The sequence below is a fragment of the Bombina bombina genome, chromosome 7 (assembly GCF_027579735.1).
Source record: "Bombina bombina isolate aBomBom1 chromosome 7, aBomBom1.pri, whole genome shotgun sequence".
Classification (NCBI taxonomy): domain Eukaryota; kingdom Metazoa; phylum Chordata; class Amphibia; order Anura; family Bombinatoridae; genus Bombina; species Bombina bombina.
This window is the reverse complement of record NC_069505.1, coordinates 239,296,500-239,322,360: the sequence shown is the minus strand read 5'-3', so window position 1 is coordinate 239,322,360 and position 25,861 is coordinate 239,296,500. Positions and strand designations below refer to the sequence as shown.

The window sequence follows — 25,861 nt, the reverse complement described above, 5'->3', positions numbered from 1 at the left end:
TTCACCCCCATGTAACAAATACTCACGTATAGATTATATATTTGCCGATACAGTAGGTCTAGACATGGTTAGTGACTGTAAAATTGGAAACATAATGTGGTCTGATCACGCCCCAGTCACCTGCGAGGTACAGTGGCCTGATATTCCGCCTACAACTTATATTTGGAGATTGGATGACACCCTCCTTGACAAACCTCTAATCAAAACTGAACTGCATAAATCATTGACTACTTCACACTCAACGTCCCTGACCACACCTCACTACCAAATACATGGAAAGCCCATAAATGCGTTATGCGAGGGGAATTCCTTAAGCATGCAGCTAGGCTACGCAAGCAATACAGGGCCAAGCACAAATCTCTCTTGGATTACCACCTTAGAAGCCCAACATAAGCGAAACTCACTAGACACAAACATTTGGAAGAGCTTATCACGAGCTAGGTCAGAACTCAAACAGTATCTTGCGGAGGCCTACCAACATAAGACGTTGTCAATTAGACAGCAATATTACAAAGGAGGAAATAAACCTGGGAAACTGTTGGCGCTATCTATTCGCAGGCAGCAGCTTCAATCACATACAGTATATACTGCATCACAAATAAGGACGGCAGCAAACTAAAGGGTAATAAGCAGATAGCTAACACCTTCAATACATACTACAAAGCATTGTACAACATTGATAAGGAGGCAGAAACACAAACACAACCTCTAGCCAAACAAAAGGCCATAGATAATTATGTGGATACCCTAAACCTACCACGCCTAAGCAAAGTAGATTCTGATAAACTAGACTTACCAATATCCCTAGAGGAGCTATCACAAGCAATTAAAGATCTCCCAAATGGAAAGAGTCCTGGCCCAGATGGGCTCACTACCAGATACTATAAAACTTTCCTTAGTTCCTTAGCCCCAACGATGCTTCAGCTCTTTAATGACTTAATGAACAACCCCAGCTCGTTAGCTCAATGCTTGAAACTTATATCTCGGTAATACCCAAACCAGGTAAGCCCCCTACTACCCCTGAAAATTTTAGACCGATTTCGCTGTTAAACACGGATGTTAAAATATTAGCAAAAGTCCTCTCACAGCTTTTAAATAAATATCTACCTGACCTCATTTCGACAGACCAAGTAGGGTTTGTCCTGGGTAGGGAGGCAAGGGACAATACCTGCAATTAATACATTATGCTCGGACTGAAGGGGTGCCTATGGCACTCTTTTCGACAGATGCGGAGTAGGCCTTCGACCGAGTCGACTGGCTTTTTCTGCGCCAGGTGATTAAGGCCATGAACTTTGGGAATCAGTTTATAAACATGACATTTTCACTGTACTCTAATCCGAATGCACGTGTTAGGGTAAACGGAACTCTATCGGACACATTTAATATAACGAACGGTACAAGGCAAGGGTGCCCTCTTTCCCCGCTATTATTTGCCCTTTCAATAGAAGCCCTGGCCCAAAAAATCAGGAACAACCCCAATATCACTGGGATAGACTTGAGGGGGACTGAGTACAAACAAGCGCTCTACGCGGATGATATTTTATATACCCTTACCAATATAGATGTTTCAGTACTGGAGCTTCTCGCGGAGATAAGGGAATACAGTTCCCTATCTAATTTCCATCTCAACATCACAAAATCCGAGCTTCTAAATATAACCGCACCCCAAGATCAAATGCAAACCCTGTGGGAAACCCACAAGATACCTATAGCAGACACACAATTGAAATATTTGGGAGTCTTTCTCACAAAAAATCCCCAAGATCTTTATAAAAATAACTATCTAAAATTAAAAGAGGAAATAATAAGAGACCTTTCCTCGTGGAAGAATAAACCCCTGTCCTGGCCTGGCAAGATTGGAGTGATTAAAATGAATATCCTCCCACGCATATTATATATATTGCAAACACTCCCGATCCCTCTCCCTAAAGATCTTCTTCCACAGTTGCAAAAAATACTTGAACAGTTTATCTGGACTGGCACAAAACCGTGTGTTCCAAGAAAAACACTATACATGCCACGAGATAAAGGGGGACTGGGTTTCCCTGAATTAGCGACATATAGACGGGCAATACTCCTACAGCGCCTTATAGAATGGGCTCACAACTCAACACATAAAGCCTGGGTACGATTAGATGGGCACATCTTTAATCTTAAGAATATGAGTATATTAGCATGGACACCACCCCCTGCAACGCCCAAAGACCATAAATAAGTATACTCTATCAGCTGAGGTGCTCAGAGAGTAGGACAGAACTGTAAACACCAGTACACACCTCTCTTCTAGATACTCACCTATGTTACCCATTATTGAAAACCCAGACCTTCCATACTTTTACATAGGAACACACATGAGCGAGCCTTACAGCCTTCGCGAAGGCTCGTTGCAGTTTGCAATTGATGAAGGGACACTGTATTCTCAACAAGATATGGCAGAGAAGTATGGAGACATATTCTCTTCCTGGAAGAGATACAACCAACTTCAGCACTACCTTACACACCAAAAACACAAGGAACACTTCGCAAGAGAACTCACCGCCTTTGAACACTTATGCACAACAGTTAAACCAACAAGGCGCTTATTATCTTTGGTTTACTTTTGCCCCCAAACATGCCTCTGCCCACCTACACCCTAGCTTGGAACAAAGACCTTAATAGGGACATAGACCATGAGACCTGGATTAGGTCCTTTAAATTATCAAAGCGCTCATCAATCTCTGCTAATGTCCAAGAAATACATTTAAAACTTACATGCAGATGGTATCTAACACCGTCAAGATTACATAGATGCTTTCAAACAGCTAGTCCTTTGTGCTGTAGGGATTGTGAGGAACACGGCACGCTCTTGCACATATGGTTGTCATGCCCAAAATTAAAAGAATATTGGTGTAAAGTGACAAGCCTCATATCAGACAAATTACAAATTATCATTCCAAATACCTCAGAGGTGACTCTTCTCTTTCACCTGCCTAAAGTCAGAGCAGCACACACACAGGCCCTGATGCTGATAATGCTCACATGAGCTAAAAAGCTGATCCCTAGAAAGTGGAGATCAAGGACTATCCCAACAATTGAGAAATGGGTTTCCGCAGTTGACGAACTGCTCCTCTTAGAAAGGTTCCACTATTTCAAAATTAACCAAATTGGTACTCATGAGATGATGCTGGCCACATGGAGGGGCACCTGCGTATGATTGAAACCGGTTGAGGCAAGGCATAATATGAATAAGACTCCTATTCCCCCCCTCCCTTAATTATTATTTTTTTTGTTTTATTTTATTTTGGACACACAATTTATTGTTAATGATAGTGCTATTTAGCTATTTAACAGTAGAAAAAGCTAAAAACATGGCAAGCCCTGTATGTAAAAATGTTAATCAAGATATGCTTAGAATAATAGCTAACGGGAGACCGTAACATTATCAACGTATTTTTAATGTATCAATTGCCTAACTGGATTGTCTATGATATTTACTTTTATAACAATTGGTGTTGAACAATGACAACAAACAGTCGGCAGAAAATGTAATGCAATATATGCTTCTCCTGTGTACATGCAATTTTCGAATCAATAAAGCTTATTAATAAAAAAAAAATAAAAAAAAAATACATAGATCTGTGTAATTAAATTTCACAAATAGATACAACTATTGAAGCTTAGCTGTATATGACGACTTCTACTTCATTAGAAGAAGGATAAAAACTTTAGCTGTGTATAAAATAGGTGTATAACCCCAGTTATACCTGTTTTAGTGTTATATAAATGTTGCACCACAACAAATAATAAACAGCAATAATAATTGTGTCTAAACATTTACCTTGTTGTTACAACATAAACAATTACTTGTATGTAACTAAATTGTTCTCAATTTAATGGTTGGTTATCTATAAGTACAGTATGTATTGTTGTTAATTCAATTAATATTGTTAAAATTGGTATTTACATTGTGGTTCTTCATGTGAAAAGTTTGTACACTCCAGGTACACAACATCAACTACACATGTGTAAGTAAATTATCATCTCTGGCTTTCATCCCACTTGCACTAAATAAGGGCACCAGCATATTTCACCATCAGATACCACCAGGTACTCGCATGTTACAGAGAACATGAGCACAGCAGAGAATTATACACAATTATTATATATAAATGTGTTGTTACAGTGCACAGTATTTACACTTATTACTCACATGTACAGCCTGTTACTGATACAGAGTCTCCCTCAGTCTCATTGTAAGCTCTTGCGGTTACAGTGAATGTGTATGTCTTCCCTGGGGTCAGATTACTGATTGTAGCAGATTCACTTTGCACTATTGTAGAGGACACGTCTGTCTGTACTTTGTAAGTATAATTACTGTTATATTCATAAGGTTTACTCCAATTCAGGGTAGTAGAATCTGTTTTACTAGAAATTGTTAGATTGTTCACCGGATATGGTCCTGTTAAATAAATAAACAAATAAATATATATATGTAAAATGTATACACTTATGCTAAGCTTAATATTACGGTTTAAGTAGAACATCTAGGGCTTTTTTCAGATTAGATACAAACATACAGTGTATTCTACATAATATACAATCTGACATATTAGTTATAGAGAGTAGATGCTGATCACCATTCCCTGCAAGACGCTGTGTGACACTGTCACTTTCCCATATGGTGATCTCTGGACTTTTTTGAAAATCACAAGAGAGGAATGAAAAGTTTTATGGCTTAAAAGGAAATTAAAGTTGAATTTAAACTTTCATGGTGCATCTCTGTTCTAGTGATAAAATATTTTTATGAATAAGGTAAATTTGCAGTAAAATAATATGATCATTACTAAGGAATTTAAATAAAATATATAAAAAAACATAGCACCAGGACTTACTTGTGGTGACTTCGCTATTAACAGATGAGCTCTGATACTGACAGTCTGCGACAGTGACTACCGTTATTGTGTATTTAGTGCCAGAGCTGAGGTTCTGAAGGGTGACGTTTGTGTTGTTGCTTGAGACAGTCCCATTGCCTAAAGCACTGCTATAAGTTATATTAAAACTCTTTGTCACATTGGTCATGTTTATTGGGTCTCCCCAGGATAATGAGATGATGTTTGTTCCATTGGAGATGAAGTATATGGAGCCTGGTGGTGTTGGGTCTGTGAGACACATTGTACAATAATAATGAGATATCAGTACATGTGAACTATATACAGTTTTACCCATGCAATCATTTTTTTTTAATTTAACCTTTTTTTAAAGACTGGAACATTTCATATAGTGTAAAAACTAATAAATAATTCCCAGTTTTGTAATATAAAATTAAATACAATAAATACATAGATCTGTGTAATTAAATTTCACAAAAAGATAAAATGATTGATGCTTAGCTGTATATGACGACTTCTACTCCATTAGAAGAAGGATATAACCTTCAGCTGTGTATAAAATAGGTGTATAACCCCAGTTATACCTGTTTTAGTGTTATATAAATGTTGCACCACAACAAATAACAAACAACAATAATACTTGTGTCTGATCATTTACCTTGTTGTTTGCAAGATAAACAATTCATTTTATGTAACTAAATGGTTCTTAATTTAATGGTTGGTTATATTTAAGTACAGTATGTATTGTTGTTAATCCAATTAATATTTGTGTGAAAAGTTTGTACACTCCAGGTACACAACATCAACTACACAGGTGTAAGTAAATGGTCATCTCCGGCTTTCATTCCACTTGCACTAAATAAGGGCACCAGCATATTTCACCATCAGATACCACCAGGCACTCACATGTTACAGAGCACATAAGCACAGCAAATCATTTTATTACAAAGACAGAGATTAATATTTTGCTTAATCTTTTCCTTTACTGCTCCATTCAGCAATTTAAAGCCTATAACATTAATAAAAAAAGAACATTGACACATGAATAGAAGAAATAAAACAGAGAAAAAAGTCCCTGAGTAGCAATACCAAATAGTGAACAGTCCAGTATATCCCAGTAACTAAATAATAGCCAATAAGCAGATAGCCCTAATATTGCCCCAAACTGGTCACATTAATAGATATACAGATAAAAGTAAAATAAATACATAACATAATATAGCTAACTTCCTTTTTATTTTTTGGAAAAATCTATGTGCACCATGTTTAAGCCATGTAATACAAGTCACACTCTCCACTTTGCGCCATATTTGATGCAACACTTTTTGCACCAATTATGATGCAAACTTCTAAATAACCCACCCACTAGTGAATTTTCCCACCACTTTTGATTGGAATATGCATAATCACATGATTTATGACATCAGCCAATCTGATTCAAATACACATTATAAACTATCCCTAACTAATCAAAATGCTTGATACTTGTGTCATTGATCACTCATCAGAACTTGTAAGTGCCATTTGTTACATTGTGTATTATAGTTTGAAAGTACGTTTATGTGAAATTAGTATTAAAGAAATTAAAACCACCTCTTTACTGTCATGCTGTTTTCAGTGTATTTCTTCCTTCTCTTGAATTTCTTTTTCAGTAAGAAATGTCATTTTATATGCCAGCCCATTTTATAACACCTGTGAATGGGTGGTTTTTAAAACTAGATTGCAATCAGGAGGGATTAGACAGGTACAGGGAGAAAACTGGCCCAGCTCTTTAAGGGACAGGAAACCCCAAATTTTTCTTTCATGATTTGGATAGAACATACCATTTTAAACAACTTTCACATTTCCTTCTATTATCAAATTTGCTTCATTCTCTTGTTATTCTTTGCTGAAGGAACATCATTGCACTACTGGCAGCTAGCTGAACACATCTAGTTAGCCAATCACAAGAGACAAATGTGTGAAGGCACCAATTAGCAGCTAGCTCCCACTAGTGTAGGATATGTGCGTATTCTTTTCCAACAAGGGATACCAAAAGAACAAAGCACATTTGATTACAGAAGTGAATTTTAAAGTGTTTTAAAATTACATGCTCTATCTGAATCAGGCAACTTAAATTTTTATTTTCCTATCCCTTTAAAATATCCATTGTTTGCAAAAAAATACACGATACTCTAATTACGATATATTCACAATCATTCCTGCTCAGAATAATAATATATTTACACTATATACATATATTGGTATAAATAAACACAGAGATATGACAGACAACATTGTTTAGAAAAAAATAAAGGAACTTAGGGACATGTAAATATGTGTGCAAAAGATTTCTGACATAATACACACACACACATATATATATATATATATATATATATATATATATATATATATATATATATATATATATACACAAGTATGTGCAAGGACATATGTACAAATTCTAGCATTAATAATAATTAAAAATAAAAATAAAAAATATGACTCCTAAAAATACAAATTAATTTCTGTGAAAGTATCATATAACAAATAAGTATAAACATAACTTTCTGTGAGATGTTATTTGTTGAGGTATAAATCAATCTATTTCTTGGACATTAACAGATGAAAAATAAAAGATTAGCTATAGAGAAATGTGCTTGTTCATGGACAGTAATGAAAGGGTATAAATAAAGTTGGGAAAAAACAGAATAACCGTGACATCGATGACTGTTAGTTAATACCAGTCCGATGCTCATCGCACCGTACTTGATGTGCATGTTTTTGATGGCTTTTTTGATAAATAAGGAGATCGTATTCAGGTCCGCGGCAGCGTTGTCTGGCGAGCGCATTGACGCTGGCGAATGCAACATAGTTGACGCTTTGATAACTAGCCCCATACTGTATTAGTTGTTGTTGATTATTGTATTTATAGCTTTTAGTACTTCCTCTTCAGTTTTTATTTTCGGGGCCTGATTGGTCCCGAATCTGCAGGGCGCCGTATTGCACCAGCAGTTCACAAGAACTGCTGATGCAATGATAAATGCCGACAGCGTATACTATCAGCATTTATCGATGTGCGGCGGACATGATTCCCTATAGCGGATCATGTCTGTCCGCACCATGATAAATTTACCCCTCTGTCTGATGATGATGAACCAAAATTAAGAAAAAAAAATCTAAGAAAACAAAATTATTAGACAACCAGGGAAATTCATATCTAGACCCTGAAAATGTATTACACCCCCGATCTTCTAATTGGCGTCCGACTAAAAGAGTCACAACATTTCTTGATAATTATGTTAGAAAACTAATTTCTAAGAAGGCTAAAAATACTTTAAGGGAAGAGTGTCCCCGACCAGAATTACCTAACAATACTCATATTACCCCTGAGATTGACACAAACCTCCTAAAATTCATAGGTAAACGAAACTTTAATATCCATAGATGTCCTGTTAAAAACCTTAAGTTCTGTCAAGACAAATTGCTTAATACTTTAGGGCCTGTCACTAACTGTTTGAATTTTCAGAAGAAGCCATTGCTGATGAATCCTCTATGGACCCTTATATGGTTCAAGCATGGCTTCAACGGACAGTATATTTAATAAGTGACACAAATTCATCTCAATCTACACAAAGGAAGAGGGTGGTTTTAAAAACCATAGATGCAAAAATGTTGCACCTACTGAAATGGAATCCTGTTTGGCGACCAAGGCCTTAAAAAAATTAAACAATTATGTCAATACTTTTAACTCCCTGAATAAAATAAAAGTTAACACAATAAATATTTTTTATCAACATCAGAGTAAGGTTTTCAACAGGGCCGGGAATGGAAGAGGCTGTGTGATGCATAAGTGTTACTGTACCTTTGATTCTGGCATAATCACCTTTCCTGACTCTGGCTGTGAATAAAAGTCTGACACGCCCCTATGGAGGTGCTTGGATATTGTCCTGCAACCTCAGTTCAAGTCTAAGCTAAGCTGTGTGAACTTACCTCTCTGATTGCTGCAAGCCTGTTTGTTTTTCTTTGTGTTCTAAAGCCTCTCAGTGTGTGGGGATTTTCCAGGATCTTTCAAGGTAAACTACAATCAGGTTGGAATCATTTAACAAACTCTTCTGCTGTTAATTTGTTTCCTAGGGTAAAATCAGCACTACCTATCTGGCACACCAGCTGAATCTCTGGTCTCAAACACAGTCCCTCTCTGATACAGAAAGCTGTAAGATTCTCTAGAATAGTTTGTAAGTAAACAATTTTGCTTATTATTTGTTTGCTGTAAATCTCACACTGGAATACAAATACTTCAACTTTTAGTGATTCAGATATATATTGAACATTTGTATCTGGATTTCTCATAAGCTGTATGCTGCTGATTTAAGTTTACCTATGTCATGGGAGTTTTCTTTGTTAATTAATTAACCACAACTGCTCTGAACTTATTTCAGTTATCTGCAAAGTTCTCAATTACTTACGTACCAGTTTACTTTTCCACTTGACTCCATTTTCAAGTTGTTTGCATTTATCTGCTTCTGCTGTTATTCCTCCTTCTGCTGTACAACTGCTCATGTTGTTTAGACCCAAACTAACCTTTATACTCTTTGGAGAGATAGGAATATCTATATTAAATGTAAGATTAATTTGGGGTAACATACTTCCTATGTTATAGCCTTTAATCCTACATACATACTTTCCTTTACTAGCTAGTTAGGAATATGCAGATAACTAGTAAGTGTGACAGGCTGCTTCCCCAGCAGTCCATTCCTCTCAAGGTCTCAATTTCAACACACCAATACCCCTTCAACATCATATGCAGGATTCATCAAGAGGCTGGAATAAAAGGACCTCTAGACCCCGATCACAAAGCAGACCATTCTCAGATAAATCTTTCTCATACTTATACCAATTTTTCCCCACCCATAGTGGAAAGGAGGTTAGGTCTATTCAAACACAACTAGGAAACAATTACAGACACACTGATTCAGGACTTATAGTCAAAAACAATTTATAAAAAATAATTTTAGAAATAAAATATGTCATTCATCATACATTTGTATCTATTTGATAACAAATTTCACTCAATAATTAAAAAAGGGACGTCTCCCTTACACATATAAAAAATATGAATAAAAAAAAATTGTATATATATATATGTATATAAATCAAAAGAAAAAAATGTGAATCAAAAGAAAAAATGATTCATATACCACATTAAAAAGGCCAAAAAAGTGCCAGTAAAAAATATATCAATAAAAAATATATGGTATAATGCTTAAGATGTCCATAAATGTTATGTCCCAGAAATTGGAGTTCTAGAATAACTCCTCTATTTATCTCCAAGGATGTAAATTCTTATATGTGTTGCCACATTGTGGGTAGTTATCAAGCCGTCAACCTCAAATACGCTGGAATTCCGCAGCGTATTTGTGGTGAGGCTGATTCGCCTTAGTTATCAAAGGCTAGAGACCGGCAAAAGTAGAATTTTGTGACGTAAGCTTCGATCCGCCGGACTCAGTCCGACACAGATCGATTCTTACGTCACTCCAGATGTTCCGCACACAAGTGCGGCACAATCTGACTACTTTTGCTAGTTATCAAAAACTAGCAGGTACGCTCGGCACTTTTCCGGCCCAGCGTACCTGGTTTTCAATCCGCCGCCCTGGAGGTGGCGGATCCCATAGGAATCAATGGGAGTCTGACCATAGCGAAAGTTCATGTTCGCTGCTGCCAGACATGACATTGATTCCTATGGGAGCTGTCTGCACCTAACACCCTAACATGTACCCCGAGTCTAAACACCCCTAATCTGCCCCCCCTACACCGCCGCAACTAAATAAAGTGTTTTCCCCCTAAACCTCCACTCCCGGAGTCCACCGCCACTATAATAAACTGATTAACCCCAAAACCGCCGCTCCCGGAGCCCACCGCAACTATAATAAACTGATTAACCCCTAAACCGCCGCTCCCGGAGCCCACCGCAACTATAATAAACTGATTAACCCCTAAACCGCCGCTCCCGGACCCGCCGCCACTATAATAAATATGTTAACCCCCTATACCGGCGCCCCCGGAGCCCCCCGCAACTAAATAAAGTTAGTAACCCCTAAACCGCCGCTCCTAGACCCCGCCGCAACTCTTATAAATTTATTAACCCCTAAACCGCCGCTCCCGGACACCGCCGCCACCTACATTATACCTACTAACCCCTATCCTGCCCCCCCTACACCGTCGCCACCTATAATACATTTATTAACCCCTATCCTGCCCCCCCCTACACCGCCCCCACTGTAATAAATTTATTAACCCCTAAACCTAATTCTAACACTAAACCTAACACCCCTCTAACTTAAATATTAATTAAATAAATCTAAATAATATTTCTATTATTAACTAAATGAATCCTATTTAAAACTAAATACTTACCTATAAAATAAACCCTAATATAGCTACAATATAAATAATAATTATATTGTAACTATCTTAGGATTTATTTTTATTTTACAGGCAACTTTCAATTTATTTTAACTAGGTACAATAGCTATTAAATAGTTATTAACTATTTAATAGCTTACCTAGCTAAAATAAAGAGAAATTTACCTGTAAAATAAATCCTAACCTAAGTTACAATTACACCTAACACTACACTATACTTTAATAAATTATTTCTATTTAAAACTAAATACTTACCTGTAAAATAAACCCTAAGATAGCTACAATATAATTAATAATTACATTGTAGCTATTTTAGGATTTATGTTTATTTTACAGGTAACTTTATTAAACTCGCATTCTATTGGCTGATCGGAACAGCCAATAGAATGCGAGCTCAATCTGATTGGCTGATTCAATCAGCCAATCAGATTTTTCCTACCTTAATTCCGATTGGCTGATAGAATCCTATCAGCCAATCGGAATTGAAGGGACGCCATCTTGGATGACGTCCCTTAAAGGAGCCTTCATTCGTCGTTAGTCCGTCGGGGAAGAAGGATGTTCCGCGTCCGCGGGATGAAGATGGATCCTGAAGAAAGAAGATTGAAGACCCCGCTTGGAAGATGACATTGCCCGGATGGAAGACTTCTTCAGCGCCGCTTGGAGGATCACTTCATCGGATGGAAGACTTCTTCAGCGCCGCTTGGAGGATCACTTCATCGGATGGAAGACTTCTTCAGCGCCCCTTGGAGGATCACTTCTGCCACTCCGGATCTCCTCTTCAGTTCCATCGGTGGCTCGGCTGAGTGAAGACGACTCAAGGTAGGATGATCTTCAGGGGGGTAGTGTTAGGTTTATTTAAGGGGGGTTTGGGTTAGATTAGGGGTATGTGGGTGGTGGGTTTTAATGTTGGGGGGGGTTGTATTTTTCTTTTACAGGCAAAAGAGCTGTTTTCTTTGGGGCATGCCCCGCAAAAGGCCCTTTTAAGGGCTGGTAAGGTAAAAGAGCTTTGAACTTTTGTAATTTAGAATAGGGTAGGGCATTTTTTTATTTTTGGGGGCTTTGTTATTTTATTAGGGGGCTTAGATTAGGTGTAAGTAGCTTAAAATTGTAATATTTTTGAAATGTTTGTAACTTATTTTTTTTATTTTTTGTAACTTAGCTTTTTTATTTTTTGTACTTTAGTTAGTTTATGTAATTGTATTTAATTGTAGTTATTTGTAGCTAATTTATTTAATTAATTTAATGATCGTGTAGTGTTAGGTTTAATTGTAACTTAGGTTAGGATTTATTTTACAGGTAATTTTGTATTTCTTTTAGCTAGGTAGTTATTAAATAGTTAATAACTATTTAATAACTATTCTAACTAGCTAAAATAAATACAAAGTTACCTGTAAAATAAACATAAATTCTAAAATAGCTACAATGTAATTATTAATTATATTGTAGCTATCTTAGGGTTTATTTTACAGGTAAGTATTTAGTTTTAAATAGGAATAATTTATTAAAGTATAGTGTAGTGTTAGGTGTAATTGTAACTTAGGTTAGGATTTATTTTACAGGTAAATTTCTCTTTATTTTAGCTAGGTAAGCTATTAAATAGTTAATAACTATTTAATAGCTATTGTACCTAGTTAAAATAAATTGAAAGTTGCCTGTAAAATAAAAATAAATCCTAAGATAGCTACAATATAATTATTATTTATATTGTAGCTATATTAGGGTTTATTTTATAGGTAAGTATTTAGTTTTAAATAGGATTAATTTAGTTAATAATAGAAATATTATTTAGATTTATTTAATTAATATTTAAGTTGGGGGGGTGTTAGGTTTAGTGTTAGACTTAGGTTTAGGGGTTAATAAATTTATTACAGTGGCGGCGGTGTAGGGGGGGCAGGATAGGGGTTAATAAATTTATTATAGGTGGCGACGGTGTAGGGGGGGCAGGATAGGGGTTACTAGGTATAATGTTGGTGGCGGCGGTGTCCGGGAGCGGCGGTTTAGGGGTTAATACATTTATAAGCGTTGCGGCGTGTCCAGGAGCGGCGGTTTAGGGGTTAATACATTTATAAGAGTTGCGGCGGGGTCTAGGGGCGGCAGTTTAGGGGTTAGTAACTTTATTGAGTTGCGGGGGGCTCCGGGGGCGCCGGTATAGGGGGTAGAACAGTATAGTGTGAGTGCTTAGTGACAGGGGAAGCAATAAAGCTGTCAAAAAGCCAAAGAGCAGCGAGATCGGATGAGTGATAACTCTCACAGTCCGCTGCTCATCGCCCCGTACTTGGTGCGCGGCTTTTTGACAGATTTATTGATAACGTAGGCAAAATTTTGCAGGTCTGCGGCGGCGATGGTAGGCGAGCTTAGGCGGGCATATTGAACCGGCGAAGGCAGGTAAATTAGACGCGTTGATAACTACCTCAATAGTTGCCAATATTTCATCATATGGATATACTTCCTTATATGTTCATGCAATATAGTGCACCTTTTAATTAAGACTGCTCCGCAGGTGAAAACATCACATCAATGATCAATAGCAGAATAGACGATAAGTGTCCTGATTATGTGAGTTTTTAAAAATTTCCATTTAAAAGTTCATGCTGTACATAGTACATTATTCGAAGCTGCTCTGTAAAGTTGAAATACAGACTGGATATGGAATAAGCACTCGCCTCCAGGAGATAATGTGAGCGATTTCACACACCTTTCTTCCACCAGTGTAACTGCTGTTCCAGTCGGTAATGGAGTCTGCAATTTCAATCGGTAATAGAGCCAGCAGATTCGATGATTGTGGTAAAGGACCCTCTCTTAACGCAAAAATTACATGCGGGTTACTAGGTACCTAGTGATGAAAAGAGTATATAAGTTTGCAGGATAACAGCTTCACTTCAACGCGTTTCACCCAGGGTATTGGGCTTTCTCTTGGATTTCTGGATTTCAACTTTACAGAGCAGCTTTGAATAAGGTACTATGTACAGCATGAACTTTTAAACAGAAATTTTTAAAAACTCACATAATCAGGACACTTATCGTCTATTCTGCCATTTATCATTGATGTGATGTTTTCACCTGCGGAGCAGTCTTAATTAAAAGGTGCACTATATTGCATGAACATATAAGGAAGTATATCCATATGATGAAATATTGGCAAGTTTATATGATATATTGTATGTTTTGTTGAGATTTGTCACAAAGGGGCAACACCATATAAGAATTTACATCTTTGGAGATAAATAGAGGAGTTATTCTAGAACTCCAATTTCTGGGACATAACATCTATGGACATCTTAAGCATTATACCATATATTTTTTATTGATATATTTTTTTACTGACACTTTTTTGGCCTTTTTAAGGTGGTATATATGAATAATTTTTTCTTTTGATTCACATTTTTTTCTTTTGATTTATATACATATATATATATACAATTTTTTTTTTATTCATATTTTTTATATATGTAAGGGAGACGTCCCTTTTTTAATTATTGAGTGAAATTTGTTATCAAATAGATACAAATGTATGATGAATGACATATTTTATTTCTAAAATTATTTTTTAGAAATTGTTTTTGACTATTAGTCCTGAATCAGTGTGTCTGTTACACCTGGCTACTAGCGCCATCCTTTATATACACTATAATCTTATTTTGTCTGTACCGACTTTGAGGGAAGGATTGGCTAAAGTGTAACTTTAGGCTTAGCACAGTTCTTAGTCTGTTTATATCCACTAGGAAACAATTACACTAGATCCTTGGGTCCTTCAAAACATTTCAGGATCTCGCTTAGAATTCGTGTCTCCCCCAGTTCAAACAAAATTACCCACTCCTATAGTTTTTTCTCATCTAGATTCAAAACTCCTAGACCAGGAGATTGCAGACATAGTAATCAAATCTACTATAGAACCAGCTCCAATGCTGGAAAATTCCTTCATAAGCAACATGTTTTTTGTAAAGAAAAAGGAAGGTTCATCTCCTCAGGAATTGTCTTCTACACAAGGATTGGGATGGTCAGGTTAGCTTTGACAGATGCCTATCTGACATTTCCCATATTCTCCTCCTCACAGGAAGTATCTCAGATTTTTTCTGGAAAAATTAATTATGGCAGTTCACATGTCTTCCATTTGGTCTTTCTTTAGCACCTTGGGCTTTTACAAAAATTTTGAAACCTGTGGTAGCCTGGCTTCGACTGAAAGGAATTCGCCTCATTATTTATTTAGACAACATTCTTATAATGAATCAGGATCCAGTGATTCTTGTATCTCATTTGAACACTACAATCAAGTTACTACAACACCTTAGATTTTTAGTTAATTTCAAGAAATCTATTCTCAACCCTTCTCAATCTCTTGTATTTCTAGGTTTCACAATAAATTCCAACCTCTCTTCCTTAAACTCTCCTATATAAAAAATAAAGTCAGAAATTTCATCTATTCTCAAGATGAAATTTTTTCCAATCAGATACCTTGGGAGAATAATTGGGCTCCTTTCTTCTTCTATTCAAGCTATTTCAAGCTATCCAGCAAATTTACACTATAGGTCTCTTCAAAGGCTGAATATTTATTATCTTCGCAAAGGATAATCTTATTCTCACAAGATATCTTTATCTTCAGATGCAAGAGAGGAGTTACAATGGTGGTTATCCAACATTCTAGCATGGAATAGAAAGGTCATTTTTTGTTTTTTTTTTGGATGTCATTATTGAATCCGATGCAAGCAAGACTGGATGGGGTGCCAGATGTGGCTCTCTTATAACTGGAGGCAAATGCAGTTATGCAGAACAACAACTTCATATCAACAACCTGGAATTGATAGCAAGTTATTTTGCTGTCAAGAGTTTTTCCAAAGATTCCTCTCCTCCTATTTTTCTAATATTTCAGCAGTCAGGTACATCAACAAATTAGGAGGGACCAATTCCAAAACTGTATCCACTTTGGCAAGAGACTTTATACACTTTTGTTTGGCTCAGAACATCTACTGTATATAACAGCAGAATTTATTCCGGGTCTTTCAAGTACTGCTGCAGACTTGGGTTCAAGGCACTTTGTAGATTCCAGCAATTGGATGCTGAATCTTCAAATATTTTAAAAAAAATTTGCTTTACGGGGTCCATTTTTTCTGGACCTCTTTGCATCTCGCCTAAACCATCAACTTCAGAAATATTTCAGTTGGAGACCCTATCTAGAGGCTCAGGCTATGGATGTTTTTCAACAGAAGTGGCCAATTCAAGGAGTCTATGCCTTCCCTCCATTTTCAATGATCTCCTGGACAATAGCCAAATTCAAGATGTATCAAATTTATCTTCTCTTGATAACTCCATGGTGGTCAACTCAGCCATGGTACCCCATTCTTCTAGAAATGTCTTATCTTCCTCCCCTATTGTTACCACATCAAAAGGACATTTTAGCAAATCCAATAGGTGATTTTCATGAACTGGTTTTGCCAGGATCTCTCAAACTAGTTGCTTGGATGATTTTATGGGTTCCTGGTGCTCAGAGGGTCTTTCTGCAGGAGCTAAATCACTCCTTAGTGACTATCGGTCACCAGGAGCCAAGAAATCTTCCTTTCTTCTTGGAAAAAGTGGTCTTGCTGATGCAGTTAAAGGTATCCTGTTCCCTTTTCAGCTTCTTTAAATTAAGTACCTAATTATTTAACTTCCTTGTTTGAAGAGGGATTGGCATACAGATCCAGTAATGTTGTGGGGTCTGCCATATCCGCTGGTCATGAACTACTTCTTAATTCTCCCATTGGTCAGCACATTTCGGTCTGTAGACTCATGAAATCCATTAAACGTAAAAGACCCCCTACTCCTAAATGTTTTTGAGATGTTACCCTCATTTTATCCCTTTGCAAATCCTGGCCAATTAATTCTGCCTTATCTTTAAAAAAAATGATCTGCTAAACTTGCCACTTTATTATGCTTACTATCTCACTGAAGGGTGTCTGATGTTAGAGCTATTGATTATGATTCTAAAATGTTTTCTCCTCAAGCTGTTATCTTCCCTATCTCTCGCAATACAAGCTTCCTCTACTAACCTATTTTACCCTTATTTTCCTGAAGAACCTCAGCTTTGTATTGTTCTTTGCTTAAAATAAAATAAATTGTGGACTATTAATTTTACAACTAATTCTTCTAAGCAGTTACTAATTTTCTTTTACTCAACCCCAGCTTCTCGTTTCTTTTCTAGCAGGGATTGAAAATTACGATTATCCTAGTTTTATGAAGGAATAATCTACATTTTATTAAACAGACAGAGACTAATATTCCTCCCCTATTTTCCCTCCCCCTTTTTATTCATATATATTATATAAAGTTAACATGTTTATATATATATATATATATATAATTCTAGCACCAAATCCTACTTCATCAAGCTTCTAAAGATTGTAATTTGAATCTACTTCTCTTCGTTTCAAATGGTTGAGGAAATTCTTCAGTTTCAAGCAGTGGAGGCTCCTCCATAGGAGCACAGGCGCACGTGAACCTCCACATAAAAAAGATAGAAAAGAAATTTTTGGCTAAATAAATATAATTTTTCTAATAGCCCTGTTAGGTCTCTGATCGCCGGGGTACCACTTCATAATCTTCATAATAATAATCAGTATGTTACACTTATCACTGGAATTGAGTATTTCACATTCAAGACCTTGGAAAGCAAGAATCAGACATGCACATACAATGGAATCTAAGTCTGCTCTAATTTATTCTTAGCAGGGCTGGGTAATATATTACATTACATACATGTAACGACACAGAGGGTCTTCATACACGCCCCCTATTACAAGTTAGTTAATACAACTTAACAGACATAAAATCCTTTGTATAAGACTGGGGAAATTCATCCTTGAACAACAAGATAACATAGGAATGTAAAAATGCTCGTAGCTTCATGGTTACGTTAGTAACAAGATAAGGATGTTACTCCCCAAAGAACAGATGTCATATAACAAAATACAGAAAAAAAAGCAACAGTTCAATATCAGTACAACAGTTCAATGTAACTTCCTCAATGGCTTCTTAGATACAAAATGTCAGCACTATGGTTATATATTCTTATAAGCCCCCTCTATTAGAAAAATATATTTATTCAGCCAAAAAAGCTTCCAGTCCAGACTGTCAAGTTTGCTTAAAAAAATAGAAAAAAATTGGCTTTTTTTTACTGCACATGCGATAGAGAGGTCTAAGCTGGCATAGCCCTTTGCACTTATTTCTAAGTGCCTGCAGCGCCGCTCCAACCCAGCCCCTATCCTATCCTATCCTATCTTAATCATACAGCTTTTGCTGTGCGATTGAGACAAGAGTCAGACATCACAACTCACCAGGTCACATGCCGACATCGACGAGGCTCCTCCTCCCCTCATCTGCATGAAATGGAGTCAGTTACTCTCTATTGCTTTAACAATCAGGGCCAGTGTTCAGCAGTTCAAAGATTGGGGACTAGTGGCAGGCTGCATCAGCGTGAAAAGTAAGACAGCAGAACCAGTGAGTTTCCCCTACTGAAACGCAGCTCATCGTTAGCAGCTGCACTAGGGGTTAAAGGCTGGGCACAAAATACATTCTTCTTTCTGTACCCCATCACTCTGCTACAGAAAATACTTTTTATCTTGAACTATCACACATTCTCATCTTTCCTCCTGTCACTGGACTGTGTGCCGGCAGAACGCTGACAGCTGCAATAGTGTACATAACAGACAGAGGAGTGTGAGTTTCTTTTTTTTCTTAACAGAGAGGGGAGATGCAGAAAGAATGTGTTTTATGCCCAGCCTTTAACCCCTAGTGCAACTGCTAGCATTGAGCTGTGCTGCCTGCAACAAGCAGATTTAAGAGTCCATAATAAATGCCCCAGATTTGTATATCAATAAATTTAAAAGTTATTTTTAAATGCTTTCTTTGATATGTAAATCCCTCTGGTAGCTAGTCAAACAATGTGATCCTCTGGCAATTTATACTTCATTATCCTCCTTTAATTGTTTTGTTAAAAAGGGACAGGAAACCTTGCTTAGTAAGATTTTCTCCATAATATTTGTTTTTATGTATTGTCTCTTGAAGCAATACATATGTGTGCATGGCTTGGAAATAGAGCTACATTTTGCACCCTGTAAACCAGGCCTGGATGTAAACTGCGCTGCTCCGACTTTAAATACCCAGGCCTATTTTTGTTTCCAGTCCGGTCCGGCTGTAAACTATTATAGGTGAAGCGCTTACCTGTTTGTGATTGATTTAAAGTTGAAATCTTTACTTTATGATTAAAGGAACATATTATTATTATTATTATTATTATTATCAGTTATTTGTAGAGCGAAGCTAGTAGGATGGGCCTTTTTATGTACTACTGGTACAGGGATTTTATTGCACATTGGCTAATGGCAACTCCCAAATAGCAAGCTGCTTTATTCAGCACAGTAAAATCAATAAAAAAAAAAAATGTTTAATTGAATGAACTTTAAAAAAAAAAAGCCCATTAAAAATTATATAATGCACCCATATGTTTGAAAACAGGCAAACAATAAATCAACTATTCTTCTTGTTCATTTTACACCAAAGGCTACTTTGGTTCAAATGGGTGGGGTTATTTGAGGGGTGGGGCTTTCTCAAAGGGGCGGGATCTTGTGCACCACCATCTTAAAAATTCACCAGCCGCCACTTGTTTCAAGATACTGTTTTTTTTTCAGAATGTTTCTGATGTTTTTCTTGTTCTGTGTTTTTTTCAATTTTTTTTTCAGATTGGAAAATGTTTTCCTTCTTTCACATCACAGAACAAAGAGGAGGGATATCTGCTTATTGGTCATTATATAGTTACTGGGATATACTGGACTTTCACTATTTGGTATTGTTGCTTAGGGACTTTTTTCTCTGTTTTATTTCTTGTATTCATGTGCCAATGTTCTTTTTTATTAATGTTATAGGCTTTAAATTGCTGAATGGAGCAGTAAAGGAAAAGATTAAGTAAAATATTCATCTCTGTCTGTCTAATAAAATCTAGATTATTCCTTCATAAAAGTAGGATAATCAGAATTATACACAAATATCCTATATTATTAAAGGCCAGGTATGTTTGTCCGATGCAGTCATGCGCAGTAGAGACTGTGCAAGGACAAAAATACCTGACCTTTAACCATAGCATGAGATAGATAGCTTTACAAAGCTCCAGTAGTCTAAGCTGTACAGCCGAGAGTTGGAGCTCTTGAAGCTTCAAGCATCTGCCGCATATGGAGCCAGAGCGCGATCGGTGCTCCGCATCCATATGAGGGCAGATGATTGGTTGTTACAGACAGTGACACTGTGTGTGTCACCATCTGTAACAATCTTCGACTGGTGCTGGCAGGAGGTGTGGGCTGGAGGTGGATGGGCAGCTCAGCAGTGGAGGTGGGAGGGAGTGGGAGGGCCTTAGACTACAGAAATTATTTTTGTAATGGAACAGGGAGGGATGGGGCAGCTACACTACAGAAAAGGAGATTGGGGTGCGGGGGGATAAATGGGGATCCTACACTGAAGAAAAATAAAGAGAAAGAGGGATAGAGATAGAGATAGAGGGATAGGGTTAGAGGGATAGGTATAGGGAAAGGTAAAGAGGGATAGAGATAGAGGGATAGGGATAGATGAATAAATTAATAGAGGGGTAGGGATAGAGGGATATGGATAGATAGATAGATAGATAGATAAATGGATAGTGATAGAGGGATAGGGATAGAGGGATAGAGGGATAGGGATTGAGGGATAGAGATAGATGGATAGAGGGATAGGAATAGATGTGTAGAGGGACAGAGGGATAGATGGATAAAGTGATAGGGATAGAGGGATAGATGGATAGAGGGATAGGGATATAGGGATAGATTGATAGAGGGATATGGATAGATAGATAGATAGATAAAGGATAGTGATAGAGGGATAGGGATAGAGGGATAGAAATAGAGGGATAGAAATAGAGGGATAGAGATAGATGGATAGGGATAGAGGGATAGGGATTGAGGGATAGAGATAAAGGGATAGGTGGATAGAGGGATAAAGATAGAGGGATAGGGATAGAGGGATAAATATAGAGGTATAGGGCTAGAGGTATAGGGATAGAGGTATAGGGATATATGGATAGGGATAGATGTGATTGAGGGATAGGGATAGAGGAATAGAGGGACAGGGATAGGCAGATAGGGATATAGGGATAGAGAGATAGGGATAGATGTATAGAGATATAGGCACAGAGGGATAGATGGATAAAGGGATAGGGATAGAGGGATAGGGATATAGGGATAGTGATATAGGAATAGAGGGATAGCGATAGATGGATAAAGAGATATGGATAGATAGATAAAGGGATAGTGATAGAGGGATAGGGATAGAGGGATAGAGGGATATAAATAGAGGGATAGAGATAGATGGATAGGGATACAGGGATAGGGATTGAGGGATAGAGATAGAGGGATAGGTGGATAGAGGGATAGGTGGATAGAGGGATAAAGATAGAGGAATAGGTATAGAGGTATAGGGATATATGGATAGGGATAGATATGATTGAGGGATAGGGATAGAGGAATAGAGGGACAGGGATAGGCAGATAGGGATATAGGGATAGAGGAATAGGGATAGATGGATAGAAGGATAGAGGGAGAGGGATAGAGGGATAGGGATATAGATAGATGGATAGAATGATAGAGGGATAGATGGATATGGGGATAGATTGATAGATATAGAGGGATAGAAATAGAGGGATAGAGATAGAGGGATAGATGGATAGGGGGATAGATGGATAAAGATAGAGGGATAGAAATAGAGGGATAGATGTATTGAGATAGAGGGATAGATGGAAAGGGGGATAGATGGATAGAGATAGAGGAATATATGAATAGAGGGATAGAGATAGAGAGATAGAGATAGAAGGATAGATGGATAGGGGGATAGATGGATAGAGATAGAAGAATAGATGAATAGAAGAATAGAAATAGAGGGATAGAGATAGAGGTATAGATGGATAGGGGGATAGATGGATAGAGATAGAGGACTAGATGCATAGAGGGGTAGAAATAGAGGGATAGAGATAGAGGGATAGATGGATAGGGGGATAGATGGATAGGGGGATAGATGGATAGGGGGATAGATGGATAGAGATAGAGGGATAGAGATAGAGGGATAGAGATAGAGGGATAGAGATAGAGGGATAGAGATAGAGGGATAGATGGATAGGGGGATAGATGGATAGAGATAGAGGAATAGAAATAGAGGGATAGATATAGAGGGATAGATGGATAGCGGGATAGATGGATAGAGATAGAGGAATAGATGAATAGAGGGATAGAAATAGAGGGATAGAGATAGAGGGATATATGGATAGGGGGATAGATTGATAGAGATAGAGAAATAGAGGGATAGAGATAGAGGGATAGATGAATAGAAGGATAGAGATAGATGGATAGGGGGATAAATGGATAGAGATAGAGGGATATATGAATAGAGGGATAGAAATAGAGGGATAGAAATAGAGGGATAGAGATAGAGGGATAGATGGATAGAGATAGAGGGATAGATGAATAGAGGGATAAAGATAGAGGGATAGGGATAGATGGGTAGGTATATTTCTTTCCTTAAACATGTTGGTCCGTGTACACAGACTTTAACACTAGTTATATATAAATATATTGTTATTGTGCCAAGTATTTACACTTAGTACTCACATACTTGTGCTTGATCATTTACCTTGTTGTTTGCAAAATAAACAATTACTTGTATATAATTAAATCATTCTTAATTTAATGGCTGGTTATATATAAGTACAGGTTATATATAAGTAAGTGGTATTTACATTGTGGGTCTTCATGTGAAAAGTTTGTACACTCCAGGTACACAACATCAACTACACATGTGTAAGTATATTATCATCTCCGGCTTTCATCCCACTTGCACTAAATAAGGGGACCAGCATATTTCACCATCAGATACCACCAGGCACTCACATGTTACAGAGAACAAGGTATAGGGCTAGAGGTATAGGGATAGAGGTATAGGGATATATGGATAGGGATAGATGTGATTGAGGGATAGGGATAGAGGAATAGAGGGACAGGGATAGGCAGATAGGGATATAGGGATAGAGAGATAGGGATAGATGTATAGAGATATAGGCACAGAGGGATAGATGGATAAAGGGATAGGGATAGAGGGATAGGGATATAGGGATAGTGATATAGGAATAGAGGGATAGCGATAGATGGATAAAGAGATATGGATAGATAGATAAAGGGATAGTGATAGAGGGATAGGGATAGAGGGATATAAATAGAGGGATAGAGATAGATGGATAGGGATAGAGGGATAGGGATTGAGGGATAGAGATAGAGGGATAGGTGGATAGAGGGATAGGTGGATAGAGGGATAAAGATAGAGGAATAGGTATAGAGGTATAGGGATATATGGATAGGGATAGATATGATTGAGGGATAGGGATAGAGGAATAGAGGGACAGGGATAGGCAGATAGGGATATAGGGATAGAGGAATAGGGATAGATGGATAGAAGGATAGAGGGAGAGGGATAGAGGGATAGGGATATAGATAGATGGATAGAATGATAGAGGGATAGATGGATATGGGGATAGATTGATAGATATAGAGGGATAGAAATAGAGGGATAGAGATAGAGGGATAGATGGATAGGGGGATAGATGGATAAAGATAGAGGGATAGAAATAGAGGGATAGATGGATTGAGATAGAGGGATAGATGGAAAGGGGGATAGATGGATAGAGATAGAGGAATAGATGAATAGAGGGATAGAGATAGAGAGATAGAGATAGAAGGATAGATGGATAGGGGGATAGATGGATAGAGATAGAATAATAGATGAATAGAAGAATAGAAATAGAGGGATAGAGATAGAGGTATAGATGGATAGGGGGATAGATGGATAGAGATAGAGGACTAGATGCATAGAGGGGTAGAAATAGAGGGATAGAGATAGAGGGATAGATGGATAGGGGGATAGATGGATAGGGGGATAGATGGATAGAGATAGAGGGATAGAGATAGAGGGATAGAGATAGAGGGATAGAGATAGAGGGATAGAGATAGAGGGATAGATGGATAGGGGGATAGATGGATAGAGATAGAGGAATAGAAATAGAGGGATAGATATAGAGGGATAGATGGATAGGGGGATAGATGGATAGAGATAGAGGACTAGATGCATAGAGGGGTAGAAATAGAGGGATAGAGATAGAGGGATAGATGGATAGGGGGATAGATGGATAGGGGGATAGATGGATAGAGATAGAGGGATAGAGATAGAGGGATAGAGATAGAGGGATAGAGATAGAGGGATAGAGATAGAGGGATAGAGATAGAGGGATAGATGGATAGGGGGATAGATGGATAGAGATAGAGGAATAGAAATAGAGGGATAGATATAGAGGGATAGATGGATAGCGGGATAGATGGATAGAGATAGAGGAATAGATGAATAGAGGGATAGAAATAGAGGGATAGAGATAGAGGGATATATGGATAGGGGGATAGATTGATAGAGATAGAGAAATAGAGGGATAGAGATAGAGGGATAGATGAATAGAAGGATAGAGATAGATGGATAGGGGGATAAATGGATAGAGATAGAGGGATATATGAATAGAGGGATAGAAATAGAGGGATAGAAATAGAGGGATAGAGATAGAGGGATAGATGGATAGAGATAGAGGGATAGATGAATAGAGGGATAAAGATAGAGGGATAGGGATAGATGGGTAGGTATATTTCTTTCCTTAAACATGTTGGTCCGTGTACACAGACTTTAACACTAGTTATATATAAATATATTGTTATTGTGCCAAGTATTTACACTTAGTACTCACATACTTGTGCTTGATCATTTACCTTGTTGTTTGCAAAATAAACAATTACTTGTATATAATTAAATCATTCTTAATTTAATGGCTGGTTATATATAAGTACAGGTTATATATAAGTAAGTGGTATTTACATTGTGGGTCTTCATGTGAAAAGTTTGTACACTCCAGGTACACAACATCAACTACACATGTGTAAGTATATTATCATCTCCGGCTTTCATCCCACTTGCACTAAATAAGGGGACCAGCATATTTCACCATCAGATACCACCAGGCACTCACATGTTACAGAGAACATGAGCACAGAAGAGAATTATACACAAATATTATATATAAATGTGTTGTTACAGTGCACAGTATATACACTTAGTACTCACATGTACAGCCTGTTACTGATACAGAGTCTCCCTCAGTCTCATTGTAAGCTCTTGCGGTTATAGTGAATGTGTATGCCTTCCCTGGGGTCAGATTACTGATTGTAGCAGATTCACTTTGCACTATTGTAGAGGACACGTCTGTCTGTACTTTGTAAGTATAATTATTGTTATATTCATAAGGTTTACTCCAATTCAGGGTAATAGAATCTGTTTTACTAGAAATTGTTAGATTGTTCACCGGATATGGTCCTGTTAAATAAATAAACAAATAAATAAATATATATATGTAAAATGTATACACTTACGCTAGGCTTAATATTACGGTTTAAGTAGAACATCTAGGTTTTTTTTCAGATTAGATACAAACATACAGGGTATTCTACATAACA

At 37.3% G+C, this 25,861-nt stretch overlaps 1 protein-coding gene across 1 annotated transcript in view; it reads right to left on the bottom strand.

Annotated features, from left to right (window-relative positions):
- Positions 1-25,861, bottom strand: part of LOC128636319 (receptor-type tyrosine-protein phosphatase beta) — a 390,099-nt gene that overhangs the window by 223,920 nt on the left and 140,318 nt on the right. The window contains exons 8-10 of the mRNA XM_053689349.1: positions 25,473-25,721; positions 4,872-5,138; positions 4,190-4,438 (exon numbers count right to left, since the gene is read on the bottom strand). Coding sequence (XP_053545324.1) covers positions 4,190-4,438; positions 4,872-5,138; positions 25,473-25,721 — 765 coding nt within the window. The remainder of the gene's footprint in view (positions 1-4,189; positions 4,439-4,871; positions 5,139-25,472; positions 25,722-25,861) is intronic.